General features: G+C 36.2%; 1 protein-coding gene across 21 annotated transcripts in view; it reads right to left on the reverse strand.

Annotated features, from left to right (window-relative positions):
• ROBO2 (roundabout guidance receptor 2) overlaps window positions 1-22,990 on the reverse strand; it is a 608,922-nt gene that overhangs the window by 19,616 nt on the left and 566,316 nt on the right. For all 21 annotated transcript variants that reach the window (XM_054482584.2, XM_054482581.2, XM_054482583.2 and 18 more), the window contains 2 exons: window positions 13,091-13,351; window positions 8,432-8,637 (listed from right to left, as the gene is read on the reverse strand). In XM_054482584.2, the coding sequence (XP_054338559.1) occupies window positions 8,432-8,637; window positions 13,091-13,351 (467 nt within the window). The remainder of the gene's footprint in view (window positions 1-8,431; window positions 8,638-13,090; window positions 13,352-22,990) is intronic.

Here is a 22,990-nt window from a genome sequence, read left to right on the forward strand (position 1 = left end):
ATCTTTGTGAAGCACTTACATACATGTGTTCCTCTGTTTAAAGCCTTATCCAACTAGCCAATGCCATATCCAAACTTCTAATTAAATATTTGCAACTCTTCCATATCTAACCTAGCCTACTGATATGATTTGGCTCTGCATCCCCCTCCTCAAATTTCATCTTGAATTGTAATCCCCATGTGTCAAGGGAGGGACTTTGTGGGGGATGATTGGATCGTGGGGGCAGTTTCCCTCATGCTGTTCTCATGATAGTGAGGGAGTTCTCATGAGAACTGGTTGTCCAATAAGTGTCTGGCATTTCCCCTGCTCTCTCTCTCCTGCTACCTTGTAAGACATGCCCCTCTGTCTTCTGCCATGATTGTAAGTTTCCTGAGGCCTCTCCAGCCGTGTGGAACTGTGAGTCAGTTAAACCTCTTCTGTTTGTAAATTACCCAGTCCCTGGTAATATCTTTACAGTAGTGTGAAAACAGGCTAATATACCTACTGTGTATTAGTCCTCATTCACTCTTACAGCCTGTGTGTCTCCTTGCTCATTTACGTAACATCATCTTTCATTCTTTAGACAGAGATATTGCCACTAACACTATTAACCACTGACAAACTTTAAAGTCTAAATTAAATGCCATTTCTGTTATCACCATGATTCTGTCTATTATAGCAAGAATCAATCTCTCTACCTCCTTTGGTTTCCAAACACTACCCATAAACTCGCATATCAGTTCTCCCTATATATTATGGTCCACTGCACATGTGTTTCCTCTCCTAGACAATGGAATTCTGGAGATTAGGAACTATTTCATATTTATTTTCATATTTATTGTCCAGGGACATTGTACATTAGAAATTCAATAAACAGTAGGCATATGGAATTAAATGCATTCAACATTTTCATTATTCTATAATTCTGTGTATGACATTATTTGATGTGTAATTTCTTAGCAATGTCCTTATTTTAACTATAGAAAGAATTTTCTTATAAGAACTCTTGGAAAGTTTATTAAATAAGGAATATGATGACACTATATAAATAGTATACATATATGTGATATACATGTATGTGTATTGGTTATGCTTTGATACACTTGAATGTTGATATTTAGCAATATCTTATTCAAATTAAGATAAAAAATTTGCATTAAGTGGCAGCTAAGTTTCTTTGGAGTGTAACTTTTCCATCCACATTTATCCATCTTAATGCACTTGGCCTGGTGATTTGTTTTCTAAAATTTTTCTTTTTCCACTATAACCAGCCTAAAAATAGTTGAGTTTCTTTGGTTTCATGTCTATGTCTGCTTGCTGTGTAATTCCAGCCTGAAGATCTAGCACAGTGACACATTTAGTCTCTGAACCTATAAAACTGACTGTGGTGTAGCTATTGACAGGTGAAATCGGTAAATCCTACACCACAGCAGCATTACTAAAGAAATGATATCCTGTGAGACCTCCTAGCAGAGAATCAGCCTAACTTTCCACCTCAAATAACCCTGTTTATCTCCCTGTGGTAACTTGACAGTTCATCCGAGCATTTCCACAAACACACTGGGGAAACTCTAAACAAACGGACTACTTCCTGCCTTTGTGTCTTTGCTCTGCCCTTCTCCCAGCCTTTAGTACTCCTTGAATGTCCTTAAAACTCCCAATTATTCATGAAGTATTCCCTGCTGCTTTTTGTCTCCTTCTGGGAAGAGAGAGTCACATGGAAGACAGGGCTTCAAGTGAGTATTGGTAAATACAGAAAGAACATCAGCTATTCTTTCTTTCGTACTTCTTGTAAGAGCACAGAGACTAGATAGATGACTTCAGAATTAAAGACATGTGGCCACAGATACTTGGCCATATTGGGCAACAGGAAATCTCATGACCAAATCTGAAGAGAGGGAAGTGTCTCACGTTAGTGTAGTTGTGTTTGCCTTCAAAACGGAGGGCAAGGAACACAGAAAGGAATTTTCTCTCTCCTTCTCTTCGTCTCTCTGCCTCTCTGTCTGGGATCTTCGACATCCCTTCCTCTACAGTTTGGTTAAGATGTATGGAATGGGCATATTTATGGTAAATATTTTTAAAAGACACTTGGCCACATTCCATGAATCAAATAGTATATAAAATATTAGAATTCCTTCTGTAAAATGGCTAAAATGTATTGAACATCTACTGATTTTACGTCTAGTGGCCTTTCTGAAAAAAAAATGTTGAGATTTAAACATGAGCAATGAGCTGAAGATTTAGGTAAACAATTACACCCCCCTCCAAAAAGAGAGAGAGAAGAAAAGATAATGAATGAATGAAAATAAAAACATTAATTCACGAATTTAAAAATAAGTCACTTTTGTGATAACTGATTTCCTTTCACAAACATAAGTATAAACACGAAAATTAAAATGAACACCAGGTAAAACCAGTTCGGCTAGAGGCTTCTTACAAATTATAAGCACTCCATACCAATTTGACATGTTTTAACCCCAAACATAATCAATACATATCTAAACATTTAATGAAAAATGAATTTCTGTCATATAGCCAAATTTATTTGTGTTTACATTTTCAATCTTTCCAAATTTCCCTGATTTAAATTGCAGAAAGGCCAAAAAAAAATCTCAAATTTATTCAAGCTGTTAAAGTAGTACTGCAGATAGGACGTTAAGTTGTTGCTCAGATGTTACTGAGCAGTAAAATCCCATGATAAAGTGGCATCTTGCTGTGTCTCTATTACATCTTCAGCACTAAAATTAATTTATGATCAGTCATCAATTCATTTACATGTCATTTTATGCTAAATCTTTCCTTGCTGATAAATGCTTATCCTTAGATCCATTAAGCTAAAGTCTGTGCTTTATAAGATGACCCTGCTAATTGTTGCATTACCATTTTTATGAGATACAAAAACTAGCCGTTCCCCATTTTTTTAACCAATATTTAATCTATGAACTTTTCCTATTAAATGTTATTTGTCTACCTATTAAGTAAAAGCTGAAGCTACAAATGTCTTTAGAAAAATTAATCCAAATATTGACCTTTGCCTACATGTAGAAAAACATGTCAAACCTACAGAACTTCTTCTTTCACTCAAACATATTGAATGTGCAATGATTCTACCTGCGTGCCTCAGAGAGAAAGGGATGTGTAATCATCTGTAATCCCAGCACTTTGGGAGGCTAAAGTGGGCAGATCACCTGAGGTCAGGAGTTTGAGAACAGCTTGGCCAACATGGTGAACCCCGTCTCTACCAAAAATACAAAAAATTAGCTCAGCGTGGGGGCCTGGGCCTGCAATCCCAGCTACTCAGGAGGCTGAGGCAGGAGAATCTCTTGAATCTGGGAGGAGGAGGTTGCAGTCATTGTGCCACTGCACTCCAGCCTGGGTGACAGAGCGAGACACTATCTCAGAAAAAAAAAAAAGAAACAAAGAAAAGGAATGTGTAATACATGTGGAAAGCAAAATAAGCAATTAAAAATATCTTCATTAGGACAAATGATGCTTGATACCTTGTTTCACTCAGATAAAAATTACACATGTAATATCCCGCTTCCCCTTTTTATCTGTTCAATTTTGAAATATACATTTAATTGTTCTTTAAAGGCATCAAACCTGTTGAAGTAGTCTAAGAAATTAATTTGATTACTGTAGCATTATCCCTGAACTTTTCCTTAATACTAAACTTATTTTCCTTTACGTTTTGTAGAAAAGCAAAGTTTCAGGTCAAATATTTCAGTGGCCCAGGCTCTAAAAGCTGTGTGGTCGAGTCAGATGGTGAGGCCGCCAGGTTTCATTGTTTCCATACTGATCTGTTGTGGGAGTTCCAGAACAAACCTCCAAAAACGTAACAGAAAATATAGAGCCATGATTTCCTTCCAGCTGTGATATTCACGTGGGGTCCAGCAGTCAAGGAAACTTTTTACTTGTTTTACTGAACAGCACACAATCTCAGTCTTCCTTTTTGTGATCACTGAGGCAGTTAGAATCTTTGCTACACGTTGAGGGCATTTTCCCCCTGCACTCTCTCCTACTGCCTTCTGTTTCTTTTTTCCTGGTGGTGTCATTAAATTTGGGAAACAATTACCCTTGACTCCCGCCATGGAAATTACAGAAAGAAGTATTGTAGCCCTCTCCCTCCCCGTTACCCAATGGTTTGGCATTTAGGAAGAAATTACAGGCTTCTTCCTGAAGACAGAAACAAGCCTTTATGTTTACTTTCTAGCCCAAACAGAGTGCAATGAGCTGCAATAAATAAATATGTTGTATTTTATTACAATCAAATAGGTGTGCATTATGAGCATAGATTACAATGAAAATTATTAAATGAGGTTCATTGCAAAAAGTGCTGATAGAGTTGAATTTTGTTAGCATGGTCAATATAAATAAACATAGAACTGAATGTGAAAAAAATGAATCACAAAAGTCACATCTAAAATTAATATCTTGATCTTGATTAAATGCATAAGGAAAAAGGACTAATGTTTCTAGAGAGAAAATTATATGTTGTGCTTGTATACATATTTATTCATGTGTGTTTATATACACACACACTCAGTTCCACATATGAAGCAACAAACCAGCATATTATTTTCCTCTTAAATGTACCTGTTCCTCAGATTAGAAGAAAGTTGTGTGTTTCCAGAGCAGGGATCATAATTTGTCTTTAGAGTAAGACAGATTGATTTTGAACATTCTTCTTCCATTTATCAGGTGGGTAACCTGGACAAAGGCTTTAAAACCCTCTGTGACTCAATTTTTTAATCTATTAAATGAAAATAATACTATTAATAGGGTTGTGAGGATCAAATGAATTAATATACATTAAAACTTTTTAATAGGGATAAGCAAACTTTTTCTGTAAAATGACAGTAAATATTTTAGGCTTTGCTGTCTTTGTCATACATTCTTCTTAGTTTTTGTTTGTTAGTTTCTTGTTTCCCTACAATGCTTTCAAAAATGTGAAAAACCATTCTTAGCTCATGAGACCACACAAAATACAGGCTACTGCTTAGAAAGATGCCTTGCATGGGCCGGCCGCAGTGGCTCACGTCTGTAATCCCAGAACTTTGGGAGGCCGAGGCAGACGGATCACCAGGTCAAGAGATCAAGACCATCTTGGTCAACATGGTGAAACCCTGTCTCTATTAAAAATACAAAAATTAGCTGGGCGTGGTGGTGGGTGCCTGTAGTCCCAGCTACTCGGGAGGCTGAGGCAGGAGAATCACTTGAACCCAAGAGGCATAGGTTGCAGTGAGCCCAGATCGTGCCACTGCACTCCAGCCTGGAGATAGAGTGAGACTCCGTCAAAAAAAAAAAAAAAAAAAAAAAAGGAAGAAAAAAAGAAAGAAAGATGCCTCGTACTGCCTTGCACTTAGTAAAGATTGTATATGTGTTACCTATTATTATTATTACTGAATCTAAATTTTTAGCCAAGTGATTAGAAGTAATAGGCGTTCACTAGGTGTTTGTTGTAGAAAGAAAGAAATATTAACAGCAGACCTGCAAATACATGTTATCCAGTACTGAGATCATGGGATATTGAACTGCTGATATTTTCTTATTTTTTTTTAGCCTTTTCCACTCATAGAACATCATTTCAAAATTTAAGAGCTCCCTCACAAATTAGTTGTTATAAAAACTTTTGTAGTTAACATGCTTATTTCTTTACAAAAAAATGGGCTCTGTCCCTGGATAACTGCTGATATATTCCCTAATGTGGCAGCTGTGAAGTGCAATATATCCAAGTAAATTCCTGCATAATTTTACATATAGGCTTACTAGCCCATCCCAGTGTTGTTATTGAACTAATATTCTGATTGGCTTCAGTTTCAGGGACTGGAACCCAATATTCTGTTTGGCTTCAGAGTTTCAGGGACTGGAACCCAATATTCTGATTGGCTTCAGAGTTTCAGGGACTGGAAGCCAATATTCTGATTGGCTTCAGAGTTTCAGGGGCTGTGTAACCCATGCTGCCTCCTGTAACTGTTAGATCTCTTTAATAAAATGGTCATTAGTTTCATGAAAGTGAAAATAACTAACAACATTTCAGGGGGAGGTAATAGCTAATCTATTCACACCACAAATATATTTAGAACCCAAAGTAACTGGTGGTATGATCTGCATCCACTGTATGGGCACTTACTGTGTTAAAAACATAAAAAGCTCATAGAAATAATGCCTGTTTTATTGTCCACCTCATTCAGCGTCATTAAACTAGCCTTAAGTGTCTGAGGAAAACATAAGCATGTTAGAACAACATTCATTGGCATGCTGATTTCTCTAATATTCAGTCTCTATATACATCCACCTCAGGGCTATTCTCATACATGTCTGCATGCATGCATGCATACACACTATATCACACTTAGAACTTTACACTCTCACACATTTACACACGTACTCACTCCCTACACAAGCACCCACACCCACACCCACATTCTAATACCCTCACATACCTAACACATACTCCTCACACACACGCACTTATAAGCACTCACTCACATACCATAGAAAGCAAATTAAATCTTTCATCACACCTTCTCCACAAAGTTATTGTGGAAAAGAAAGGAAAAAAAAGAGTGAATTTGTATTTGGCTACATTTGTGTAGAGCACAACTTCTTTTACTAAAGAGATGTATTATTCACAGGATAAACTCATCATGGAATACAAACCTAAACACCCTGAGGTTTTTATATATGGCAGTAATTAAGCAGTGAATTCAAGGAGGAAACCAGAGTTTTTTTCTTAGCAATAAAAGCTTCATTTGGAATGAACATTACACTAGCTACAGGAGAAATGCGGACTGCTCGAGCTGCAGTCACATCAGGCAGCCTAGCATGTCACAGGTGAGCATGTAAAAGTGCAAAATGGCATTCTCTTGATTTATAGATGTATTTATCATCTTTGACATTATAATATTTAATAAAAGAACTACACAGACTATAGCTGACTTTTTTTCATCAGTATTGCAATTTGTTACTGCATTCCTAATGGAAAAGAGTTCAGTATCATTAGTGAAATATGCAAAAATATGCAGAATTTTACCCTGAAGGAGATTATGCTAGAAATTCAGGCAAAGGGGCTTAACATAATAGTGCACTAATAAGTCAGCTCTCTGCATTTGAAGATTTTAACTTGTGCTCTGTCACCTTCGGTTGGATCTGGATTTCAAATCACAGCAGTGTATCTGCAGCTCTTAAATCTTAATTAGGCTGGCAAGCAGACCAGCCCCTGGATAAGAAGAAAAACTGAAAAATGGGCTCATGCATCACACATTGAGTAATTCAGTGAGGAATACAGAAGAAAATCACAGGCACTGATGCTGCTTTATCACTGTCATAAACCAGTTCCCATCAGTGTTTGCAGAACTCTAACACATTGTGTAAAATCTGTGAAAGTTTGGAAGCTGTTGGCGTAAAAATGAATTAAGTGAGATTGTGGTAAAATACCTCCTAGGATGAAAGATGTCATCACAGTAAATATAGATATGAGCGGTCTTCTGAGAAGACCCAGTGAAATGCAGAGACCAGACTTCAGTTTGTAGTAGCTCTGTCTACACATTCATGTAAGAGGCATTTTCTTGTGTGTCCAACAATGTATATCGATTTGAATAGAAAGACTGAATTTTTAGTTTTCTCCAAATTCATTGTGTCCATACTAGGATTTGAAGTTTTCTTTAAAAAATTTGGTACATTTAAATCCCTGAAAATAGGTTATACCTCAGTCCTGGGATCCTCATAGAAGAGTTCCAATGCAACCCTTTCATTTGGTGAACAAGGCAAGAGGAAGCCAAAGAAATAAACAGAAAAAATAACTGCATTTCTTGGAAAAGAAGCATTTACTGGATGCGGCAATGTGAAATGCATAAACATATGGTTTATCTCACTACACATTTTCTTCATTCTAAAAATAATACCTTGTGCAACCTTAAAGTGGCTTATTCAGGAGACTTGCTTACTTTCCATCAGTGAATGATTTTACAGAGTGAAATATCAAGAAGCATTTTAAGACTGCATTCACTTCATATGTTGTTCCTGATACATATAAAAAAGATCATTTCTAAAAGTCAAGGTTTTTAATGTAATAGACTTGGTTTCCTAGTAGAGTGAACTTCTCATGAAAGCCCTAGATATAATTGAGTTTTCTTTCATGTCTTTAAAGCTTTTTAAAATTCATGAATTTTCTTATCATTTTTGGAGCGAAGCAAAAGTATTTCCAAATCCTTTTTTAATTTTGTATTTAATGTTAACATATTTAAAATGTTACAGAAATAGATGGAGTGGAATAAATCTTTTTTTTTTTTAATTTTTTCTTTTATTATTATTATTATACTTTAGGTTTTATGGTACATGTGCGCAATGTGCAGGTAAGTTACATATGTACAATAAGGAAGTAGTTGACTTTTGATGCATTTTAATGTTACCAGTAAGCCAGTTATTCCTATTAAATTGGTTCCATTACCTGTCACAGAGCTGTCTAGATTGTCCATGCTGGATCCAGGAGTCTGGTCCAGTGCTCTCAGGGGCCTGGGGATTTCTAAAGCTTCCTCTTCATCGTCAGCGTCATCATCTGCAACATCTGTTTCCAAATCAGAAATCAAGGCTCCGGCCACATAACCTAATGGTGGAACCGGAGGCTGTGGAGGTTGATTATTGCTTTGAATATGCCTAGAATTCAAATGAAATTTAAAAAAGAAAAGCAACTCATTAACATGCAACAAAATCATAATTTTAATTAAATGCTGTAGTAACTCATATTGTCTTCTTCCTTTCCATTAACTAATTTAGGAGCTCATAATGATTTCAGCAGAAACAATGGCTACGAACACGAGCCTCACCAAACAAGGAAAACATAGACCATTAAACTCTTCACTTGGTATTTATAGGACAATACACAGAGAAAAAAAAGTACGGACCCGGTAATTTGTGAAAAGAAGTCATCTAGAGGGGACTAGGAATATTCACTATGAGTAACTATTTACAGTGAATATTTTTCTCCAAAAATATTATACTTTTGTTCCCAGTTTAGTGTCAAAATTATACTCAGTCTGTATAACCCACGCTGCCTGCTGGCCCTTATGAAGAAAAGATGTCACATGAGGACCTAATATCCCCTACCTCCCAACCCTGAACACATTTCCCACCCTGGAAGGCTTCCTCCCCACACGATCTGTCTCACATCAAGGCTGGAGGGCTCTTTCCACTTTCACTATAACCCAGTTTAGGGTAGGCACAACTAATTTGTGCTCTAGTAGCTATTTGTGTATCTGTCTCACCCACCAAAGTCTTAAACTCCTCAAAGGCATAAACAATTCATCTAAGCAGTCTCTGTGTTTAGAACACTAGTGTGTTAAATAAACCTTTTGCAATGAATAAATAATTCTAATCTCAACCTTATGAAATAAATAGATCATGCATTATCAACCATCGTTTATTTATTTATTTATTTATTTATTTATTTAATTTTTTGGAGAGACGGGGTCTTGTTCTGCCACCCAGGATGGAGTGCAGTGAGGCGATCATGGCTCACTACAGCCCTGACTTCCCAGGCTTAAGCGATCCTCCTGCCTCAGTCTCCCAAGTAGCTGGCATTACAGGTGTGCTTCACCATGCCCAGCTAGTTTTTAAATGTTTTGTAGAGTGGGATTCTCACTATGTTGTCTAGGTTGGTCTGAAACTCCTGGGCTTAAGCAAGCGTCCTGCCTCAGCAACCCAAAGTGCTGGGATTACAGGCATGAGCTATCATGCTTGGCCCAACCCTCTTTAGAATTTATTAAAGTGAAGGTCAAATTTAAGTGACTTTTTTCAAACCAGGTAGCTAACAAAGTGTGAAGCTGGGTAGTAGGGTCCAGTTGATTTGCTTTGAGTCTACTCAGATTTTCTTCTAAACCATAAAATGCTAAATGAAATGAATTTATTGTTATTTGTTACCAGCATTAAAATGTGAGTGTACTACATGTTTTAATATAGTAAGTATTTTCTTTGCCTTCATAAAAAAGGTATTTAAAAGGCCATGCTATTTAAGGGAGATATTAAAAAGTACTATGCATTTTTATTGTTGGCTTATGAATGAAAGACATTAGATTATTTTTCTTTGTCATTTGCATGCTTTGGGGAAAATATTGTAATCTTCTCGAATTTGTTTAACATTCCTCTCCCAACTGGCTTCTTGAACTTGTAACCAACCTCAATGTTAACAGGATTCTAGATGTTTCAACGTTAAAAAAATTTCTAATTCTGGAAGCTACCTCAATATCATCAGATCCCAATCTTCAATCTTTAACAGATTAGAAAGTTGAGGCCCCAAGTTAGTATTCAGCATTCATCACAGCCTGCTAGTTGAAAAATAGGAAGAAATAGCAAGTTTCCTAAGTATTAGTACAGAAAAGCTTGAGGATAAATGAACACATCTTGCTATAAATGTTGCCACCAATCTGCTTATGAATTGACACCTCTTGATAAAACAAATATATCTTAATGGATGAAAAATGTACTCCTATTTAAGCAAAATTAAGAGGTAAATTGAAATACAGGAAGAGGATACATAACATTTATAAATATCTTCTAGTGACAGGCACTGTGCTGTTTACTTCACGAATCAATAGAAACAGATCCTGGGAGGTGGAGCCTGGGAATTATTATTTGTTAAACAGTCCTATGATGTTGATGTGCTACCCAGATGGAGAGTCACTTCCAAACCAGAAGCACATGTAAGCTCATAACTCCCAGATGTGGAGTCAGCCAAGGCCTTCTGAAAGATTGCTGGTTGAGTAGGAACACACTCAGAAGAAGAAACAGGGTGTCCTCTATGGGTATTTGGAGCAGGTGGAAATGAACTAATTTGTTCATTCTTTTAGCAACTATCTATCAAGCACTTACTAAGTGGGACACTCTTCTAAGTGTGGGAAGACAGAAGTGAACAACTCAGGGGTGAAAACCTAGGCCTTTCTAAATAATAACAGCTAACATACAGCCAGGGACAGTAGTATATAAGTTCATACTCATTTCATTCTCACAAAAACTAGGATATGTAACAAAGAATTGAACCTGGACCCAAGAGAGGTTAGGCCTTTGCCCTCTACTCCTGGGAGGTCATCTCTAAGCCCTTAGAATGTCCTGTGTGATAAAAGTCTCTCTGCTTACCTAGAGGCCTTAGGCTACTCCAAAAAGCATCACAATATGATTATGGCGGGGCTTGGAGTTGCACGGTACCACCTCAGCCTCTGGAGGGGCTGGAAATTGAGGTCAGCTATGTGGGTAGTCAACACTGTCTGTGTGACAGAGCCAAAGTGAAGTCGCAGGACCTCAGGGAAGGTGTGCTCATCCCTGGTTGGCAATTCTCTATGGTGTGTAATGTCACACTCTTTGTTGAGAAAGTAATGCTGTCTATGATTCCACTGAGAGGACAACTGGAGGCTCTGCTTTTGGAATTTTCCTGGACCATGTCCCATGCATTTCTTCTTTTGGCTGATTTTAATGCATATCTTTTCACTGTAATAGACTGTAGCTTTGAGTGTAAAATCTTTTGGTGAGTTCTATGACTTACTATAGAGAATTCTCAAACTTCAGGGTGGTCTTGGGGACCCTTGAAACTTGTACTTGGTATCAGAAATATAGGTGGTCTTGGGGACTGCCCTCTAACTTCCTATACGAGCTAATTACTACTATCACCATCATTTTACACATGGGGAAACTATAGCATATAAATGTTTAGCAGGTTGCCCAATGTCAAGCAGACAGTAAGACAGGTTCATCTCCATGGCAGTGGTCCCAACCTTGGCTGTCCCAGTCAAATTCCAGATCATGGCAGTCAGAATCTTTCTCTGGGAGTGGAGCCCAGGTACTAATATATTTTAAGGTTATCCAAATGGTTCTAAAATGTAGGCAAATTTCAGAACCCTTCAGCTTGAGTCTGTGCTTTAGATGACCAAACTGCATTGCTTCATTAGTTAATGTGAAGGAAGCTCTATGGCTCTTGAAGCACCTGGCTTCAACTTACATAGTGATGTTTTATTGAAAGCAGATTGATGAAAAATAATAGCGTTTAATGGTATGTTGTCTTTGACCTTTGAGAAAGCATCTGATGACTGTTGGAAAATGTTCAAGAATGTCTTAAGAAAAGAGGCTGTTTGTAATAATCTTTAAGTAATACTCCTCCTTTTGGTATCTCTTTCTATGTACAGTTAGCTGTATTTTAAAAATAAATCCTCATTAATAATGAGAATAAGAATTATTTATCCCCATGACTAGAACAATTTAAAGAACACAACAAATACTATTTAAAAAATTTACTCAGACTTCAAGCACAAAGTGTAAATCAACAGAAGAAAATTGGAGTATGACATGGAAATTTAAAATAGTGATATAAAAGTCTGGGCTTTTGAAAATTAAAATAGAAAGATTGAATAACAAAAATCCCGTATAAAATTGTTAGAGTTAGTCCCATTTATACATCTGTATTAATTCCACAGGATACCTAGGTAAACTGACACCTATAGTTTATAAAAGTTTATAGATTAGAAAAAGAAATGTGAAATTTTTGATTTACTCCTGCTTTTTATGCATTTACTGATACTAGTATTGTTTTTTTTTTTCTGTCGCATTTAACTCAGGTAAAGAGAGTCTTTTAATAACTAATACTGACCATATGTGATTTGCAGAAGCTCACATTTACATATTGACAACCACATACAGAATTAATCACAGGCAGTTTGAGGAATCTAAAAGGAGTCTTTTATTACATCATGGGATGTGAGTTCAATGATAAGCTAATTGAAGATAAACCATAAATTAGAAAAGATTCTGGTGTAGCCAAGAGCACTTTAGCCTGAAATACAGCAGATTTATCTTGCTCTAGCTCTAGTTCTAGTTCTAGTTCCAGTTTCAGCTCCAGTTCCAGTTCCAGTTCTAGTTCCACTTCCAGTTCTAGTTCTAGTTCTAGTTTTGGCCAAATTATTTAACATTTCTGCCGTGGATACATTTATCTAAATGATTAAGGAGTTATACAAAATCGCTTTTAACCATAGCTGTGTAGTTCTATCAGAATCTCTTGTGAATTTACTCCCCCAAAAATTTCCATGTGTTGAAAGCATGGGTCTCTTGACTCAATGAAGATATTTACCATGTTTGTTTTGCTATATCAAACTGATAGGCTCTTGTCAACTCATCCAGGTGAGCCTGCAGCATGGGTTGCATCTCTTCCCGTGGGGATGGAGTAAGAGTTGCAGTGGACTGCTGTCCAAAGGAGATAGCAGGAGAAGAAGCCACGCCTCGAACAGGAGGTGTTGGGACCCTATCATCATCTTCTTCCAGTTCATCTTCCAGACCTTGGTGTAAGTAAGTTTGTACTGGCAATGGTGGGCACCAGCTATCACTGTCATAGCTGAAATTAAATGAGAAAAATACGCACATTGACACAAATACACATACACATACGTGCACACAATTATACTGGCAATAAGTAGCAACCACATGGTATCTGAAATGTTCTCTCGGTTTATTTCTTCCTGAAGCTGTTGGTGTCACCACAGTGAATCACCTGGCTGTTATCTTAATTTCTAATTGTAATTACATCTGTTATCTCAATATCTCAATTCATTCTTAAAAGACCTTATTAGCTAATTGTTACCCCACAGTTACAAGAGGCAATAACTTCCCAACAAACTTACTCATGTGGAAAAACCAAATTGCTAATTAAAGACAATTAATGAATTTAGTGCTTGTAGATTTAACTGCTTCCTTCTCCTGTTCATACTTGTGCACCAACATTACATGCCAATATCGCTGATTGATTATCTAAGAAGTATTGGAGAATTTTACTTGTTCTTGTTCTAGATATCTGACAGCTTTCATTCCATATGTCATTAAGAATATGATATAAATGCATTCAGTATCTCTTTGATTCTCTTAATTTTCTCAGTAGAAACTAATGTCCTCTTTATCTTGTAATCCAAATGCAAATCATGAAACAGGAGTTCAAAACCTTGCCCTATAAAATAAAAATAATACTTTTATTGTAGTAAAAAAGTTTAACATGAGATCTATCCTTTTAACAAATTTTGAGTGTAAAATATAACAATTATTTTAAAACTGTATTTTCTTTAGGGACCGTGGTCTGTGAATATAGAAAATTAATCCAAAAAGTTTTAACCATTAGACAAAATCAGTAGCTTTTTTACTTCAATTCTCTGTAGTCTGAATACTTTCAGAAATCAAATGGATTATAACATCCTTTTAAACACAGACAAGGAAAAGATAATTAATATTATTGGATATAGTGGTCTTATAAATTCAGCCTCTTAAATATCTAGTGAATCTTTCTCCAAACTTCACCCCCACTCCCACAATCACACATCAGTTTCCTGCTGTAAACAAGCTCATTAGCTTTCCTACTCTTCCGGTATCATCTTCTCTTCTGCCCTTTCTTATGTGCAACAGAATTATATCTCTAAAATCTCATTCACATCACGCTTAAGCCTAAAATTATTCAGTGATTATAACTAATATTTAAAAAAAAAAACCTCTCCAACTCATTAGCTAGGTCTGAAAAACCCATCCTCGTCTGATAAACCCATCTTTCTAGCTTAATCTCGCACTATTTCCTCAACATCCGTATACTCTAATTTTTTCTAAAGTCTGCCTCTGTTTATGACTGTTCTCAAATCACTTGCTTGTAAGTGCCTACTCTTCCTTCAACCAGAGTCACTTCAAACATCATCAGTTTTGTGAAGTCTTCTCTTCCCCACTCCAAATGGAATTAATTGCAATTCCATAATACTTACATTGTGGTACTCCTCATATTATATTGAGATTATTTGTTTCTCTGTTTCTTTTCTCCCTCTATTTTGTGAGATTCTTAAATTCAAGAAAGCTGTAATTCTCATCTACTTCTTGCACCTCATACAGTTTCTGGTACATGGGAGATATTCATTAGGGAAACTGTGATATTAGTAAATATCAGAAATGTACATCTCTAGTCTTGATCTCTCTTACAAAGAGTAACTTATAAATGCCCAGATGATTCTTGAATATTTACACTTGAATGTCTTTTCATTTATTCTGCTTAAAAGTTGAATTTATCATAAAACTTGAACATGTATACTTTTATTGGTGTTATTCATACTTGACAAAATTTGGAAGCAACCAACATGTCTCCCAGTAGGTAGATGGATAAATAAACATCCATGCAATGGAATATTATTTGTTGCTAAAAACAAATGAGCTGTCAAGCCATAAAAAGACATGGGAGAAACTTGAACGCATATCACCAAGTGAAAGGTCTAAAAAGGGTACACACAATAAGATTCCAACTACTTGACACCCTGGAAAAGGCAATGCTACGGAGACAGGAAAAAGATGAGTAGTCTCCAGAGGCTAGATGAGAGGAAGCCATGGACAGGCAGAACACAGAGGAATTTTAGGACAGTGAAACCACTCTGTATTATAAAATAATGGTGGATGCATGTATTACATTTGTCCAAATCCATAGACTGTGCAACACAGAGAGAACCCTAATGTGAACTATGGACTCCGGGTGATGATGATGTGTCAGTGTAGGTGCATCAGTTGTAACAGATGTACCACTCTGGTGGAGAACGTAGATAGTTGGGGAGACTATCAATATGTGGGAGCTGGGATAAATCTGTACCTTCTGCTCAATTTTGCTGTGAGCCTAAAACAGATGTAAAAATAAACTTTATTTTAAAAAAACTCTAAATTTATTTTTTTGGGCAGTTATGTGTCAGGGTCCTGAACCTATTTCACAGAGCATACATTTCAGTGGGGAAAGCTGATATTAAACAAATAATCAATGACGCAGGATGCCACAAAAGTAGAAAGCAGGAGGTTTAAACTAGTTTTGGAGTTGGGCAGGGCTAGGTTGACCACCAGTAAAAGGAACATTTTAAACGACATGTGTGGAAGCCTGGAGGAAGAGAAAGGAATTTGAAGAGTTCAAATACTTCCCTAAATGCCAAGAGCTGGCAAAGAAAGAAGAAAATCAGCCGTGTAAGAGGCAAGAGAGTTAGGGATAGGCTGGTCACTGAAGGCCTTATCAGCCCCTACAAGGAGCTTGAAATTTTCCTGTGGTTGACTGACAGATAGTTACAGAAAGGATTTTTGTCTGTTTGGTTGGTTGGTTGGTTTTTTGGGGGAATAATATCATCTTTGGATGTTCAGTTTCCTTAGACCCCTAAATTCTTTTTCCCAAATTCCAAAGATTCTTCCTTCAAAGTTAGTCATAATTTTAACTCCTTTATTTTCATTTCTATGGCCATTTTCTTCTCTTGCTGAGGCTACCTAAATGAGTTGCAAGACCCTGTTTCAGAAGCCCTGTACGGTTTGATAGGAATATTTCCTCCTAAATATCTATTATAATATTAGATATTATAAACAACAAACACACACTAGTGTGTTACAAATAGCAATTTTTATACTAGAAAATACCATCATTTAAACTGTATTCCCATTTAATTGACTACATAATGCGTGCTAGTCCGAATTTAAAAAACATATTACTCTACAAAATTGATGCCATTTTTATCTGTTTTATATGTTGGAGATCACAATTAAATTTCACATGGAAAAAAGATCCTATTGCTTTAAAATATTGTAACTCACTGTCCTCGTGGGATTTTCTGCTTTTGGTTTTTCCCATCCTCTAATCAATCCTGCCTGCCACTTAAAAATTCATCTACGAAAATATCAGAATGGTCTGAATAAACAGATTTACTTCTCTTTATTCCATCCATTGAATATGTCTAAGCCTCAATCTACCTTTTCAGACAGTTTTTACAACAAGGATCTCCTGCTGAAATAAATCAGTTTGTTTTCATCTTTCTTTGTACTTTTTTCCCATCCTGGTGCATTTATTTATAAGAACCAACTTATTTCCAATAAGCTGTACTCCTCCAATTTTACCTATCTTAATCTTATAAATCCATCAAGATGCAGGCTAAATCCCATATCTTGTATGAAGGTTTCCTTGATGCACATTTCTTTGAAAATTGATTATATACAGTCTTGTGTCATTTCCAGTGTTGGTTTCTGTAACTCTTGACTAATTTATTTTAGTATTTAACTTTTCACATGTTTATAATACATGTTTATAATACACTTTTCCTCAAGTGCATTACAGTTATGACATTGAACTGTTCTTGTATTGTTACATCTAACATAACACCTTAAAAAGAGTAAGTCATAAGCATATGTATTGATTTGAAAACACACAAATCGTTCCACTAATTAGAATGCTTTGTTCTTTTTTCATAATTTATTTATCTGACTTAAGCCACATTATTAAGTTAAACAGAAATACGTAAGAGGAGGCTAATCAAAAGAGAACTGTCTATTTTCAATATGAAATGTGCTTGCTGTTCTGCTTCGTAACTAGATATAATTAAATTTACTTTGTAAATCTTACTACAAAAGAGTCCTTTTTGCTGCCAAAAAGTAATAGGTGCACTTTCCTTACTTACACTCATTCATTGCCAAGGATATCATACCTTGGAAAAAAGAAAGAAAATGTTTACATATTCAATTTTTCAAATGGAAATAGTCTGTTATTTCCTAAGATTTTTCTGAAACTCCATAGGTAGTAAGATATCCTTACTTTTGAAAATCTAATGGGGATATACACATGAAATGAAAATTCATAGAGAATATATTAGAAGAAATATGTGTTATATGCATCATGTGCTAAGAAAACATAACAAAAGTTATAATTTGATGTACTCAATTCATTTTTATTAATCAAATAATGTTAGGCCAAGGAGAGCCAAACCATATAAATATTGTTTTTGACATTAGTCAAATACATTGCTTAATGCATTAATTAACTAAAACATATTTCATTAGCTATTCCCATTAACTACAATTAATGTTATCACCAATTTTTCTTTCTCTCTCTCTTTTTTTTTGAGACGGAGTCTCGCCCTGTCGCCCAGGCTGGAGTGCAGTGGAGCGATCTCAGCTCACTGCAAGCTCCGCCTCCCGGGTTCACACCCTTCTCCTGCCTCAGCCTCCCGAGTAGCTGGAACTACAGGCGCCGCCACCACGCCCGGATACTTTTTTGTATTTTTAGTGGAGACGGGGTCTCACCGTGTTAGCCAGGATGGTCTCGATCTCCTGACCTCGTGATCTGACTGCTTCGGCCTCCCAAAGTGCTGGGATTACAGATGTGAGCCACCGCGCCTAGCCAGTTATCACCAATTTTTCTGTGTCATTTTTTTTTTGCAAAGATAATTTAGAACAAGAAGGAGCAAATTCTTGACCCCTTTGGGATAGCGAAGCTGAAAAATGTCCACAGATCCATTTACTTACCATGTACCAAAAGAGGAAAAATGGAAAAAGAGATAAAAGAAAAGACTAGAAGAACCTGAAAGAATAAATGAAGGAAAGTTGGGGCATGGCGTATATCATATGAAGGAGAAGAACGGTCTGGTATCTCTATGGTGTTCATGTCTTAATTCACTGCAAGCAACAAATACTTAGGTTTCATGCAGTTACTGAACAAGGACGAGAAAGTAACAGATGACTCTATAAATTTTAGGAAGGGTAGCCCTGTTTTTATAGTTTCCTTCACATTTTACAGATATACATCTTATTTGAGTGATAGAATTTTGACTTTTTCTTGTAGTAACATTGAAAAAGACTGTGAAAATGCTGCTAATGCCAAACCAAAGATCTTTTGGTCAACCTTTCCTGGAGAAGGTTTTGTTCTTTGACTTATTGTCAGTGAACTATGAGGCATCGTATTATCTGTCTTGCCTGGCAATTAATGATAAAGATGACAACAAATCAATGTTGCATGTGAATGAACTTGTAAAAGGCCAGATACAAATACCAAATTACTAATAAAAATACAATAAAGTTCAACACTGGCAGAAGCTTGCCAATCTCTAACTGCAGTAGCAAAGAAAAGCCCCACTTTTCAATTTAATTACCATTGAATTCTCCCTGGAATCATATGACTATAATAAAATGCACTGTATTTATAGCTAGGGATTAATACATTTTGACATATTTTTGTCAAGCTGAGAGAAGAATATTGATAGGAAAAAACATTGCCATCATTGCTGTATTACTGAATTAACAAATACTTTTCTTCTTCGGGCAATTGTTTGATAACTTTTGATATTCTGATACTTTTTATTTTATTTTGATATTTATTTTGATATTGTGGGGAAAGGCTTAGAATGAAAATTGATGATAGCTAAGCTTTTAGAAATAACACTAAATATTGTAACAAAAAACTAGAGACAATATTTTCAAGGTGATGATTACCATTAGCTGGGTATATCTCCTAAATACTTATCTTTCCTCCATCCCATTGCCCTTGCTTTGTTTTATTCCCTTATCATTTACATGATATTAGCCATTCTGCTGCAATATTCCATGCTTTATCTACCTGCCCCAGCCTCACATCCTCCAATCCATCATCTGTACTCAAACATCAGAACTCCAATATGACATACAAGGCTTCACAGTTGGCTTCAAAACGCCTTCTTAGATTATCTCCTACCCTATGCAGTTTTCTCTTTTTTTTTTTTTTTTTTTTTTTGAGACAGAGTCTCGCTCTGTCACCCAGGCTGGAGTGCAGTGGCGCGATCTCAGCTCACTGCAAACTCCACCTCCCAGGTTCACACCATTCTCCTGCCTCAGCCTCCCCAGTCGCTGGGACTACAGGCACCTGCCACCTCGCTCGGCTAATTTTTTGTATTTTTAGTAGAGACAGGGTTTCACCGTGTTAGCCAGGATGGTCTCGATCTCTTGACCTTGTGATCCGCCCACCTCGGCCTTCCAAAGTGCTGGGATTACAGGCGTGAGCCACTGCGCCCGGCCACCCTATGCAGTTTTCAAACTCAACAAGCCTCATACATGAGCGACAAATTGATAAAGGACACAGACAAGCAGTTAAGTGCAATATGAGGAGTACTACACTAGAGGAGCAAGCTTTAGGAATAGCCAAAACAACAGTTTAGTTAAGGCAGATAACCTTAATGAAAAGAGTGTGGGGATTCAAAAGGAAGACTAATGGGACTATTTGCTATTTCCTGTTTTCTCGTCTTTCATTGTATTATATTTATTTTCTTTTTTTTTTTGGTCTTTGACCAGGGAAATTTGTCTCCATTTGCACAGAAAATCACAACAATAGTAAAATTTTGTTATAGTTGTTGACTACAATCTATTCTAATGCTAGACCACTTTTGGACAGAGACGTTTTCTTGTTATCTTTGTCCTTATTTTTGGCTCAGTGCCTGGCATCCAACAGCCACCAAATATTTTTCTATTATTTGTGAGTCAATGATTCTAGATTCACCTCAAAACTTAACTTCTACAAGCTTTCCCCTGGCTTCCCTGGTATATATGATTGCCCCTTTCTGTGGGGAAATTATTAGTTCTTCCACATTGCTCAGCTAGGGCTTATCATACAAAATTGTGTGTGTTTGTGTGTGTGCATGTGTGTGTGTCAGAAGCAGGATAGTGTTTAGTGTCTGGTCTCTAATAAGTATCAAGAGCGAAAAAAGTATCTGAAATTTTTATATTTTGTACATCAGGAAAAGCTTACCTGAATTATGAAGGTTCTAAATTAAATATAGAAGAATTTTCCAGAAGATCAATTCTGAAGATTTCTTTTTCGAATTACTTAATATTATGAATTGTAGAATACTCTACTGTGTTCAATAATCTTTCATTTTCAGTATCATATGGTTTACCAATTAGAAAACATAAAAGTATAAAGAATATCAAAAAATGGACAAAATCATGTCCAATCTATTAATTTTTATTTGTTCTTTTTATATTAACTTTAAATATGTGTTTTTATTATAAATAATTAAAATAATAATTTTCAAGTGTTAGCCTTTTAAAAACTGAGCTCAAAAAATAAGGAAATTGAATTTTGTTGTCAGTATTACTGACTGGCTAAGATCTAACCACTATTTTTAGTAAGAATGATAACTTCTTTTTTTTTTTTAGCAAATACTAGGTATTTAAGGCAAACAAAAACTTGAAGGTAACTCAAAATACATACATATATATATATATATATAAAGTTTCCAAATATGTAGAAACAGTTTTGTGTTTTATATCTTAATTATACTGAAAATAATTTGTGTTAAATAATAAAAATTTGCACCATCTACTATTTCATGAATATTTTCAATTCCACTGCAAGATAATAAAATAAAGTGAGAAGTTTAGCATTCATTTTGATTTAATTGGTTTTATTGCAGTGGGTTACAGGAATTATTATAGTCTATTTATTTTTTAGTAGACTCAATGTGAAAAAAAACCCTCCAAATTATCCAGTTTTCATGTGGTATGAGGTCAAGACTTTATGCATATAAAGCTTTAACAGCACTACTTTCTCTTCCTATTTTATAAATCCCCATTTCTGTAGTCTCTGACTACAGCTTTTAAAATGCAGATTTCTCGCCAAGTCAATCCTAAGCCAAAAAAACAAAGCTGGAGGCATCACGCTACCTGACTTCAAACTATACTACAAGGCTACAGTAACCAAAACAGCATGGTACTGGTACCAAAACAGAGATATAGATCAATGGAACAGAACAGAGCCCTCAGAAATAACACCACATATCTGCAACCATCTGATCTTTGACAAACCTGAGAAAAACAAGCAATGTGGAAAGGATTCCCTATTTAATAAATGGTGCTGGGAAAACTGGCTAGCCATATGTAGAAAGCTGAAATTGGATCTCTTCCTAACACCTTATACAAAAATTAATTCAAGATGGATTAAAGACTTAAACGTTAGACCGAAAACCATAAAAAACCTAGAAGAAAACCTAGGCATTACCATTCAGGATATAGGCATGGGCAAGGACTTCATGGCTAAAACACCAAAAGCAATGGCAATAAAAGCCAAAATTGACAAATAGGGTCTAATTAAACTAAAGAGCTTCTGCACAGCAAAAGAAACTACCATCAGAGCGAACAGCCAACCTACAAAATGGGAGAAAATTTTCGCAACCTACTCATCTGACAAAGGGCTAATATCCAGAATCTACAATGAACTCAAACAAATTTACAAGAAAAAAACAAACATCCCCATCAAAAAGTGGGCGAAGGACATGAACAGACACTTCTCAAAAGAAGACATTTATGCAGCCAAAAAACACATGAAAAAATGCTCACCATCACTGGCCATCAGAGAAATGCAAATCAAAACCACAATGACATACCATCTCACACCACTTAGAATGGCAATCATTAAAAAGTCAGGAAACAACAGGTGCTGGAGAGGATGTGGAGAAATAGGAACACTTTTACACTGTTGGTGGGACTGTAAACTAGTTCAACCATTGTGGAAGTCAGTGTGGCGATTCCTCAGGGATCTAGAACTAGAAATACCATTTGACCCAGCCATCCCATTACTGGGTATATACCCAAAGGACTATAAATCATGCTGCTATAAAGACACATGCACACGTGTGTTTATTGCGGCATTATTCACAATAGCAAAGACTTGGAACCAACCCAAATGTCCAACAATGATAGACTGGATTAAGAAAATGTGGCACATATACACCATGGAATACTATGCAGCCATAAAAAATGATGAGTTCATGTCCTTTGTAGGGACATAGATGAAATTGGAAATCATCATCCTCAGTAAACTATCGCAAGGACAAAAAACCAAACACCGCATGTTCTCACTCATAGGTGGGAATTGAACAATGAGAACACATGGACACAGGAAGGGGAACATCACACACTCGGGACTGTTGTGGGGTGGGGGGAGTGGGGAGGGATCGCATTAGGAGATATACCTAATGCTAAATGACGAGTTAATGGGTGCAGCACACCAGCATGGCACATGTATACATATGTAACAAACCTGCACATTGTGCACATGTACCCTAAAACTTAAAGTGTAATAATAAAAAAAAAATGCAGATTTCTAAGCTCTGTAGTAATCTCTTGTGGAATACACATGTTTGGTTTTTCTTTGCTCATGATTTATATGACACTGACACATTTATAACATTAATATAAATTA

This window comes from Pongo pygmaeus, chromosome 2, assembly GCF_028885625.2.
Source record: "Pongo pygmaeus isolate AG05252 chromosome 2, NHGRI_mPonPyg2-v2.0_pri, whole genome shotgun sequence".
Classification (NCBI taxonomy): Eukaryota; Metazoa; Chordata; class Mammalia; order Primates; family Hominidae; genus Pongo; species Pongo pygmaeus.